This window comes from Octodon degus, unplaced genomic scaffold, assembly GCF_000260255.1.
Source record: "Octodon degus isolate 3935 unplaced genomic scaffold, OctDeg1.0 scaffold00107, whole genome shotgun sequence".
NCBI classification, from domain to species: Eukaryota; Metazoa; Chordata; class Mammalia; order Rodentia; family Octodontidae; genus Octodon; species Octodon degus.
In genome coordinates, this window is record NW_004524683.1 from 7726683 (window position 1) to 7738562 (window position 11880).

The window sequence follows — 11880 nt, forward strand, 5'->3', positions numbered from 1 at the left end:
AATATTTATTTATTTTTATTTATTACATTTATTTATTGTGTGTGTGTGTGGCCAGCTCAGCCCACCAGGGGGCGGGTCTGGCTGGCATGTGGTGCTGGGGATCGAACCGTGGTCCCTGTGCTTTGCCAAGCTTGTTTCAAGTAGGTGCTTTAGACCACTGAGCCATCTCTCCAGCCCCAGGCCCTTGTTCTTGCCAGGCAAGCATTTATTCTACTGAGCTATCTCCCCGGCCCTGCTTTAAGGTTTAAGGAAGGAAGGGACAGACTTCGAGTTTTTAGTTAAAGCCATCACTTTAATTGTGTGGAGTGTGGACTAAAGAAAGCAAGGCAAAGAGGCTGTTGCAGTTAGGTGCAAGATGAAGAACTTTGCTGATCTGCTCTTTGGGCCATCTTTCAGTGAAACTTTTTTTTAAACTGGGAAAAAAAGTATATATTTAGAATTAGCCAGCTGGACTCAGTTTAGATGATCCTAATTTTGTTGGCAACATCCAATGCATAATTGGGAGCCAGTCGAACATATGCCTTCTTCTCTCCATCCAGCCTGATTAGGGTATTGACCTTGGCAACACTGATGTCATACAGCTTCTTTACAGCTTGTTTGATTTGGTGTTTATTGGCTTTGACATCTACAATGAACATGAGTGTGTTGTCCTCGATCTTTTTCATGGCTCACTCTGTGGTCAGGGGAAACTTGATGGCATAGTGGTCAAGCTTTTTTCTCCTGGGAGTGCTTTTCTGAGGGTATTTGGTCTGCCTATGGAGCTGCAGTGTCTTGGTATGACAGAAGATAGGTGATGTTTGTATCTTCTTTTTGTGGCTGTGGATGGCTTTCAGCATGGCCTTCTTGGCCTTCAAATCTTTTGCTTTGGCTTCAGCTTTGGGAGGGGCAGGGGCTTCCTTCTTTGCCTTCGGTGCTATCTTGGTAAAAAGCAAAACTTTTAAAGGTTTGGATTTTATCATATGAATTGGGAAAACTGAGATGTCATAAAGTATGTTTAAAGCAAGTGCTTACAAGTTTGGGGAAGCCTAATTTCTCCAGATAGCCTCTGCATGTGGCCGGGTTCTCTTAAGTTCGACAACTTATCACATGCCTGTACTATTTATCCCTTTGTTGGCTCCTCCTCTATCAATTCTATATTCAATGTTAAGGATTCTGTTTTATTCATTTCTGTATTCCTAGTACACAGACACATTAGTAAACATTTGCCAAGTAAATGAAGGCATGGGAGAAACTGTGTCATGTTGTGGGAAGGCAATGAAGTTGTATTAGTGACATGGAGCCTTTGTCTTGGCTGGGTTATTATGTGCCTGCAAGATTTTGAACAAGTCCCTTCACTTGGTCTTTATTTCCTCATTGGTAAAATGAGAATAAAAATGCAACTGTTCTTCTCAGGGTTTTGGAGATTAAATAAAGTAACAGAGCTCACCAGGTGCCTACTCTGTTTGTCTCCTGATCTTGTGAAACACCCTGTTGTTCCTGTCATTTTTATCTTATTTGTATGCTTCTCATAAAAGCCAAGCTGAAATCTGTTGTCTTATTAGAGGGAAATCTGTAGCAGTGGCATGCATGTTAGATCTACCACCAGGTGGACCCTATGTTGCTGGAAGGGCAGACATCAAAAGAAGGAAGCATGTTAGGCTAAAGAGATCTACTTGGGTGACCTCTAAAAATTTGACCAATGGGGCAAGAGTGAGGCATAGCAAATCTGTCATGCACTGATGGGTTTAAGGAAGCCCTCAAATACTGCTCCCTAAACCCAGGGATTTGTCAGCATCTGGAGGAATGCTACTTCTATGAAGCCCACTCATTCATGTACTGTTTTAATTTCTAGTTGCTGTGGGCTGATATGATTACCTCTATCATGAATACATATTCAAGAATTAAGAAAGTTGAGAGATAAGAAATTGCAAATGCCAAATAAAAGGAATGTTCAGAGAAAAATGGAAAATTATGATTTTAGGTACGGCTACTTCAAGAGATAATTATCAAATTCCCAAGTGAAATCTCTTTTGTTCAGAAGATCTACCATCATTGTTCTTTTTACACTATAAAGGCAAGCTTTTCTAATCAAAACTTGATATATCTCTGATATACAAGGTATGTGGCAAGGGAGGCCCTTAAATCTGCAACTTATAATTTTTAGTGTTTTCTGGGAGTGTCATTTATTAAGTAAGTTTATTTAGCTGGGTGTACTAGGCCTTATCAAAAGACAAATAGTCAAGGGACGGGATATGGTTCAGAGGAATAAGCGCTACCCTGGCAAGTGCAAGGGTCTGAGTTCAATTCCTGGTTCCACCAAAAAATAAAAAAAATAAAATGCAACCCAAAAAGACAAGTAGTCAAGGGAAAATGATGAGAAAGGAAAAAGTAAAAGGATATTGAGGCCAGTGGATTTCCTCCCAAAGGCTAAAGTTAGTCTTAGAGTCAAAGCAAGTAACTCTAGAGGAAAAAAAGTGTTTCTATTTTGCAAGGCTTTTAAAAAAATATTGCATGCTTGGATGGCACCTTTAATTATGAAGAACTCTTGGCTGAGTTTCAGGCAGATTCTGTTGGCGTACAGAACTCTCAGATCATACTCTACTCAGAGTGCAGAAGAAAATTTTACCTATCTCTGAAATAAAGAGGGGCAAACAGCATATATTTGAAGTTTGATAATAAGAGTGTATCAAGTTGAAAAATGAAGGACATCCTCTCTGGAGTTGCAGAAAGATACTATTCTACTATTCAGTAGAATAAGTGCTTGCCTGGCAAGTGGAAGGGCCTGAGTTCAATCCTGGTTCCACCAAAAATAAATAAATAAATAAATAAATAAATAAATAAAATAAAAAAAATACTTTACCTTAAAAAAAAATCTTAAAAGTGTTTCATAATCAGGGCTGGTGGGATGGCTCAGTGGTCTAGAGTACCTACTTAGAGCAAGCTTGGCAAAGCACAGGGACCACGGTTCAATCCCCCAGCACCACATGCCAGCCAGCCCCATCCCCTGGTGGGCTGAGCTGGCCACACACACACACACACACACACACACACACACACACACATAAATAAAATTAAAAAACAAACAAACAAACAAATATATAAACCAAAGCAGAAACATTTTTTGACTTACCCAAGGCTACTTTAAATTAAAAATAAAAAAAGAATAGGGACAAAGGAAAAATAAAAAGCAACTCCCAATGTAGCAGGTTGTAATATAGGAGTTTGAGTTCTTAAGAGTTGAATTTAACCCACATCCCGGCCAAACAGAATTCTCTAGCATGGAAATTATCCAGGACAACAGAGTTAACATTTTCTATCTTTGCCAAAGAGCCAGAGGCAGTCTGATGACAATTAGAACTTTCTATTTCTCAACTGAGAGAAAGTAAGGTCAGCACTATGTAACAAGCACCTCCCACCATGGTAGGGCTGAGACAAGCCCCTCTAAAGGAAGTATACTTTCCTTCTGTTCAATATGGCTTGTTGCATTAATGTGATTCTTTGGAAGTCTCTTGTTCAAATATCTATTAAAATTGGAGAGACAGGTAATATAATTTTAGGTTGCAAGGTTGAACCACTGATTTACTCTGCACTCATCTTGAGCATCTGATTATATACTATGTTACTTCACTCTATCTGCCATAGTCTTAGGTGTGAATTAAGGCCTGGTGATTGCTCTGAGTATTAGAAATTTGAATCCCATCACTACTTGATGAAAATGGTCCAGTCAAAAGCCGCTGTGGAAATCTGAAAACCATTATCTTTTTTATCCTTTGTTTCTTTTCCTTTGGGAATGTACAGGAACACCCGTGAACAAAAATAAACCACTTACCCTTGACTGATTGTTTTGCCTTTTGAGTTATCAAATGTGAATACTTCTGGCTCACAAAGATGGTGAAATGGAGACTGTTGAGAAGCCAGCCACAAATTAATCTTTCAGCATCTTCTACCTGAAGGAATGGTTCAGGATATTAAAAATTACTAAGCCCTTTCCCAAAGTTGATCTAACTTCTGATTTGACTTTGTAAGAAAAGTGAGAATTTTCAGAAATGTAAGAAAGCATTTTCAGACATGTAAGGAAGAATCCAGTTTTATTTTCTTCTAGCTTTCCCCTAACCATTATCAGTTTTTTATTCCCCTTATTCTCTATTCAATTCATACACATTTTGACTGTTGTCTTCTTCAGGAACTGTTTCAACTCAGGCACTGTTAAGGGAAGGCAGAACCAACCTGTCAGGTAGTATGAAATGATGGCAACTCAACACAGCTGAGCTACTTGGGGTAGGCGGTTTTTCTGGGGCTTAAATCAGGTTGTTAATTCAAAACACAATGGGCTTTGTTACTCCGGTATAAAGAGGAAATGGAGCACTTTTTGGCCTCCTCAGACTTTATTGTAGGGCAGGATGGAAACTTCAGACACAAATCTACTTTTAGATATTCAGTGTTCCTCAGCAAATTAATTAGCTCTTTCTGAAATGCAAGGAAAATTTTCATACTGAAGCTCATCCTACAGCTTTAAGCTTGAGAGAGGATCTGGCTGTTGAGAAAGGAGTCTGTCAGGGAAACAGAATAGAGACATTTTGCCAGGAGATTCCAACACCTGTGATTTGCCTCAGAAATCACACAGGCACTGTCATTCCAAGATTTTTTCCTTTTCTTTCTGGCTTGAGCACTCCAGCCTGACGGCCTCACCATTTGTGCTGAGATGTCTCACTATTTCACGTGTGGGGAGTTACCTCGGGGTTCAAAAGTCCTGAGGTGTAAAGCACAGAGGAACTTCGAATGCCTCCCTGAGAAACGCCTAACCCGTTCAGGAGAGCAGCAGAGAGCGTCTCAGGTGATGGCCGTGACCGCTGCGGGGGCCCTTAGCATGTATCCTTTCCCTGAGTGGGAATGTTCTTCAAAGTGGGTTTGGCGATTTCTGCTTTACCTGAGGACCTGTCACGCGGAATGGAGAGGGTAGCCCTAGCTAGCATGGTTAAGAGGTCTGCGAGGAGGGACTCTGCCTGGAGGCCTTCTCAGGTCCGGGACAGCGCGCGCCTCACCAAGGGATAGCGCGCGTCCCTCGACCTCGGCTTCCCTCCCCCGCGGCCACGCTGTGGTGTCCAGCCTGTCTGTCTTCCCCGCCTCACTTGTCCCGGCGAACCGAGCCTCGGCGGGAGCCCCGCCTGTCTCCGGGCAGCTTGAGCCCCCCGAGCGCTTGCCCAGCCTGTCAGTAACCGCCGTTTGCGCTTTCTTTCTTCTCTTTTTTCCTCCTCTTTTCTTCCTCCCTCTGCCTTTGTCCCGCTTAGTAACTAGCATTTGACCAATCGCCGCTTCACCGGCCGGAGCCGGCTATCTCCTGATTGGCTCTCTTGGGGCGCGCAGAGGTCTCCCGCTCCTCCGCCAGAGCTAGGCAGACAAAAGACGTAGGCTCCTGGCTCCGGCAACCGGGATCAGCCAATCACCATCCACCTTACCTCCCTTCCCCCGCTCCTCCCTCCTTTTCAGCCTGGCTCGCGTGCTCTCGGAGCTGACTCCTGGCGGGCGGCCAGCGCCCGGACTGTGCCAATTCAATAGAGGCTGGGGGCGAGGGAGGACGACTGATTAAGGAGTCGAGCTCTAGAGGGAGATGAGAAGGATTGAGACCCAGAGTGAAAGATAGCTTCATGAACACGTTCTCCGGCGCTTGGCCCTCCCTGTACGTCGAAGCGAGATAGAGGGAAATTGTGGTATTGTTGCTGGCAATTCCCCCCTACCTGATGCAGTTGGGCGACGCCTCGAGGGGGGGCAGAGGGGGCGGGAGAGAATATCCCCTCGGCGCCGTTAAAATGAAACTCTAGTGGCTGGAGTCAGGGCAGAGCGTGAGGAGATCCTGTGCTGGTGGTGCACCTCGCACCGCGCGGGAGCGCCCAGGCGAGCCGAGCTGACTGGACTTCACGACGGGCACCAACCCTCAGGCTGCGACAGCTTCGGTTCCGACGACGGGGACGGAGCCAGAGTCCGGGCCCCTGCGGGAATCGCGCTGCAGACGAGTGGGACCCCGAAACTTGAGCGCAGTCCCCAGCCCTTTTTTATGCTTTCCTTTGTCACGTTCCCAGCTTTTTCCCAAAGCGTTTTTCCCCTCTTCGCTCTCCCCCACCTCATTCGAAGGACACAAAAGTGGCTTCTGCAGAAAGATTTGGAGGCGGCGGAGGTTTTTCTTGTTGGAAAGTGATTGTGTGAAAAGGATTTTGGGAAGCGGCTTTTTAATATTACTGTTCTCCGGCCCCCAAGCGAGTCTAACCTGCAAAGGAGAAAAACCCACAGCTTGAAAGTTCCGGTGGCCTTTTGCTGGTTGTTGTAGGAAGAGAGAAGGGAGCATCCTGTTCTCGTCCTGGTCCTGGTAGTTGGCTGGATTTGGACCGGCCGTTATAAACCCCGAAGTACATTTTCGTGTGGAACTTTTACACATACATTTTTCAGCTTTTAAAATATTAGACAAAAAAAAATACATATATATACACACACACACACACACACACACACACACACACACACACACACATATGCTTTCTATATATTTCCTGACGACCTGCTCCTGACAGCGCGATGTACAATACGGTGTGGAGTATGGACCGCGATGACGCAGACTGGAGGGAGGTGATGATGCCTTATTCGACAGAACTGATATTTTATATCGAAATGGATCCTCCAGGTACTTGGGAGAAAAAAAAAATCTTGTGATGGGTTTGATTTGTGTTTAACAAGACCTTGGTGATATTTTCGGGGATGAAATGTTCCTGGGTGCGCAGGGTTTGGGATGAAGAGGATGATTTAACAGTTAAGAATTGCAGTAAAGCTCCTGGTTTACACGATTGAAGTTTGCAGTTAGGACCCCATCCCATTGTCCTGCGAAGGTGGGGGTGGGGGCTGGAGTGCGGGTAGGAGGAAGGACACGGTTTCCCCTCTCTTCCTCCCAGTAAAGACTTCTACCTGTGATGATGTTTTGTATATCACTCTTTGAGTCAGTCCTTCCTTTTAGGATAATTCTTTAAAGTTGGTCCTTTTATATATTTTTCTGACTTGGTTCCTTGTGTTTTACCTTCTTCAGAAACTGAGTTGCTTATATGGATTATTCATGTTAGGATTAACATTTTCTCTTACAGAAACTAAATGCCGGTTAGTGATTTTCAGAAATTGGACGTTCTGGCCTTAGGTTTTTTATCTTAGAATAGTGTGACTCAGAAAGATCTATAGAATATTTCATTATTGTTTAATTTATGGTGATTTAACAATGTATGAGATAGAGTTTAATATAACTTCAACTCTTTCAGTTGAAAAAAAGAGCCTACCTTTCTTTCTTGTGACTATTTGGTATGTTCATATGTGTAATAGTTCCTATATACATGTGAAATATACAAACACTATATATTAATTTAGAGTTAACAGTCTGAAAGTGTCACGGACATTTTCTGTATCTGGTAGTAAAAGGGAAAGAAGGGAAAACAAAGTTTTTTTTTCTTTTAGGTTTACCTCATTTTATGGTTATTAGCTGTCAGATTTTTAAATCCTGTTTGTAATTACAGACAGTGTTTTATGTAATGATTTTGGATAAACAGAGGGCCTTTATGACTGCTTGTTTTTGTTGAGGTTGATTTCGTTAAGTGTTTTAAAGATGTGTTATAACCAAGCCTACAGAATACATATTGTGTCATTTGGGAACTTACATATTTTTGGAAATGTTTAAAAGGATTTGAGCCAATGCAAGTGTAGTGAATTGTCCTCTTGAAGGTATGTAGAAATTACTTGTGCCCTTGCAAATAGTGAATTACCCTCCTTTTAAAAAATTAGCGATAATATTAAATGCTAAATAGCATTTATACGAAAAGCTAATATTAATGTTGAATAAGCCCTTTTTGTTCTTATTGATCATTTAGATTTTGTATTTTTCTTCATTTAGGTGTGATCATTTCCTTTTATAGTTTTGACTGCAGTCCAGTTGCAGCCTTTCAGTTTTGCAAAGTTTGTAAGATTTGCCACCCATCTATTGTGTGTTTCCCCCTTTGTTTCACCCTAATGGTGAAGCATACCTTCTGCTAGATACATTTGTCATTCATGTGCTTAGAAATTTAGTGTATCACTGAAACCTCTGTCATAAAAACTAAGGTTAATACATTTCTATAATTTAAAAAATATATATATATTTAAACTTTTTTAGAATCACTGTATCATTCAGTGTCTTGCCTTTTAGACATATAAAGAGAATTTTTTGGGTGGGGAGGTGAATGAGAGGAGATAATGAAGAAGGGATTAATGGTTGAAAAATAATTAACCTAACAGAGAGAGTTGTCCAGAAATAGTTTTAAGAAAGGGGGTTGACTGCCATGTAAAAATGTATTATAGGTAGGGATAAAGTTGTGTGGAAAATCCTGATCCAGAATTTATTTTCTGTGGAAACAAACTTTTGAGTTTAAAATGGCCTTCTTTGAATGAAATTGTGCATAATGAGATTCTATTCAGAGTGCTAAAACTATGTGTGTGCTGTTCTTTACTATCCACTTTGTATCCTTTATATAGATATGGTTAGTTATTTGTAACAGCTTTTTAAGAAAGAACTACACTTGAGTATGACATTGTTTAATCCCACAAATTTTTAATGTGAATAACATTAATATTGACCTTGTTATATGTGATTAAGTTTTGAGCACTCAAAACTAAGTAAATCATCAAGTGAAGTAGTTACAAGCATGCTTTGTACCTGTCATTTTCTTAACTCCTACACCATGTCAACTTCATTATTCTATATTGGTACTGGTGCCTAAATATTATTTTATAGTGATATTCTCTGTATTGGTATGGTTAGCACACTGTTTTCCTATTTGTACTCTGTCCAACAGTGCAGTAAGTCCTTAACTTAATATTTGAGTTGCTAATTTTCACAGGTATACTGTCTTAAGATTTACTTTGTTGGCTTAACGAATGAATCTGACTTACGAACAATTCCGCCAGAATGGAAGAATTGCCAGAATGGAAGAAATTGTTTGTAAGTCAGGGTCTTTAATATTAAAGTACCATTGATTGTTTACCTTCCAATAATTTTTAATGGCTTTCAAAACCTCCCATTGGTTTTCTTTTGCCTACTGAAAAGATGCAAAAAGTTCTAGATTTCTTATTTTATCATATAAGTCCTTCAATTTTTGTTTCCAACCTGATTTTCCAGTTGATTCTCTTCCTGGAGCCCACAGTAATACCTGTAGAAACTATTTTGTATTTACTGTTCCTTATATGCTTTTATCCACATTCTGGGATGCTTTCATTGGGATACCCAGTGTTACTGAAATCATGTATTAGAACCCATCAGATATGGTCTTTGCTAGGATGAATGTTCACTGATCTATTAGAAGTTATCCCTCCATTTCTTTTCCTAACTCTTCTAGTACTTCTCAGATGTAATGCCTTCCATTTTGTTTATAGTAGTGTCTGAATTTTATTCATGTATACTTTTCCCTATAGAATTGTCTTGCCCTGTAATCCTAGCACTCTGGAGGCTGAGGCAGGAGAAATGTTGCAAGTTTGTGGCCAGTGTTGGCTACACAGTGAGTTTGAGACCAGTGTGCACCACATAGTAAGAGCCTGTCTATAAAAAACAGACAAAAAACCCAAATAAAATGGTACTAGGAATTGACACTATGTACTCATACTTGCTAGGCAGATGCTCTTCCACTGAGCTACGGTCTTTTTTATTTTGCTCTGTGGTCTGCTGTGTTGCCAAGCTGGCCTCAAACTTGTGATCCTCCTGCCTTTCCTGAGGAGGGGAATTTCATTATGTGTGCCATTATACTGGGCTTATAAATGCAAAGTTCTTATCAATTAATGTTTCTAGTGGTCTAAAAACCTATTTTTCAGTAAGTATTATTATCATGCATTCTGAAGATTTCTTTTTTGGGGATTGAACTCAGGCCCTTGAGCTTACCAGGGAAGCGCTTATCCACTGAGCCATCTCCCTGGCCCCACATCCTGAAGATTTCTAATAACTACATGGATTGGTAGGTTTATGGTCACTTACTGACAGTATCCAAGTGGAGTTTAATATTTTATTTTCCAAAAGTTGTAGAAATACTGAACTGCTTAGATGAAATAAAACTTTTTTTTTTTCTAAAAATGTTAAGTATTGAGAATTATTAGAGGCTAGGGAGATGGCTCACTAGAATAAGCACTTGCCTGGCAAGGAAGGTAGGGAGGAGGAGGGGGAATAATTTGAAGATGAGGATGAAATAAGATTATATATATATATATATATATATATATATATATATATATATACAGATATTTGTATCTCTTTAAATATCCAATGCTGAAGTATCTTGCTGAATTGTAGGCCTTATGGACCTAACAAGTTTTGTTTTGTGACTTAAATTTTAAAAGGTTGCCAGGAATGGTGACACATGCCTATAATACTCTGCACTTTGGGAGGCTGAGGCAGGAGGATCAGGTTGGGTGATGTAGTGACTTAGCAATAGCCTGTTTGGAAAAAAAAAAAAAAAGAAAAGAAAAAAGAAAAAAAGAAAAGTAGCCAGAAGAGCTTGTGAAATAGCTCACTGGGTTCAATCTCTAGTTCAAGAGGAAAAAAAATAGTTGACTGCTAGGTGTGGTGGTACACACCTATAATCCCAGCATTCAAGAGGCTGAGGCAGTAGGATCACCAAGAGTTCAAGATTAGCCTCCTACATAGTGACACTTTGCTTCAAAAAATTATGACAAAAAAGTTGATCAGCATGTGACCATTAAAGATACTTTAATAAAAGAAATAATGTAAAAATGTATTATTTAATGTTGCTTGTAATATTTTATGGATTAAAAGTCATTTTTGAAACTTTGAAGAATTATGAATGAGTAATAAGTTTTACGAAAATGTTAGGCTATTTTTTTACATAGTTCAGAGCCAAATGGAAACTTAATTTACTCAAGTGTGTTATAATCCCAATTAATTTTACAATGTATAGGACTTGATAGGTTATAACAAGGTAAGGTCAGCCATGAAGTCTTTTTGTTTTATTTTAAAAATACTTTTAATTTAGTTTGGGGATAGAAATAGAATACAAAGGCAATTATGATTTGGAATACGTAAGTCATTTAGGACTACAATCAAGTCTTATTAATGATCAGTTTCCAAATTACTTGCCTGTATGTATTTGTTGTTTCTTTTGCATATTTGTAAGTTTATGTAAACTAGAAGGCTCTCCTTGTTAATAAAAAAAAGTGATCTAGTTTCCAATTGTCAGATCATATACCATTTTGTATGTGTCATATCAATATGAAAACTACTCTGTGATCCAGTAGTGATAAGCCAACACAAAGCCAAAATATATCTCAGACACCATTATCCAGCCTGGAGTATCTAGTCTGATGTTCTCTTTGTTGGCCAGAGAGTCTGTCCTTGTTGGAGGATCCAGGGAAACAAATCCAGACCAGTTATGTAATCTTAAATACTTATGGGTTTCATTTTCGTTTTTCTTTCTTTCTTTTTTATTTTTTTGAGACACATTTCATTATGCAGTTAAGGCCAGCCTTGAATTCATCTTTTAGCCATGGCTGGCTTCTTTGTTTTTTTGGTCTTTTTGAGACAGGGTCTCACTTTGTAGCCCAGGCTGGTCTTGAACTCGCAGTGATCCTCCTTATGCCTCAACCTCATGAGTGCTGGGATTACAGGCTTGTACTGCCATGCTGGCACCAGCTTCATACTGGTTTTTAAACTTGCAGCAGTTCTCCTGCCTTAGCCTCCTGAGTGCAAATTATAGGTGAGTGCCACCATGCCCGGCAGTTTTTGCTTTTAGCCTAAAGTAAACTCAATCGTAGGTCAAAATTTTAAATTAAAGTTTTGTTTTGTTTAAAACAGGGTGTTGCTATGTAGTGTAGGCTGACATTGAACTTTTTTTTTTTTTT

The 11880-nt window shown here is 40.0% G+C and overlaps 1 protein-coding gene across 1 annotated transcript in view; it reads left to right on the top strand.

Annotated features, from left to right (window-relative positions):
• Positions 1 to 5802: 5802 nt before the first annotated feature.
• The window catches only part of Pik3r3 (phosphoinositide-3-kinase regulatory subunit 3), a 76379-nt gene continuing 70301 nt past the window's right edge, over positions 5803 to 11880 (top strand). Inside the window, exons 1-2 of the mRNA XM_004639181.2 lie at positions 5803 to 6455; positions 6500 to 6652. Coding sequence (XP_004639238.1) covers positions 6547 to 6652 — 106 coding nt within the window. The 5' untranslated portion in view covers positions 5803 to 6455; positions 6500 to 6546. The remainder of the gene's footprint in view (positions 6456 to 6499; positions 6653 to 11880) is intronic.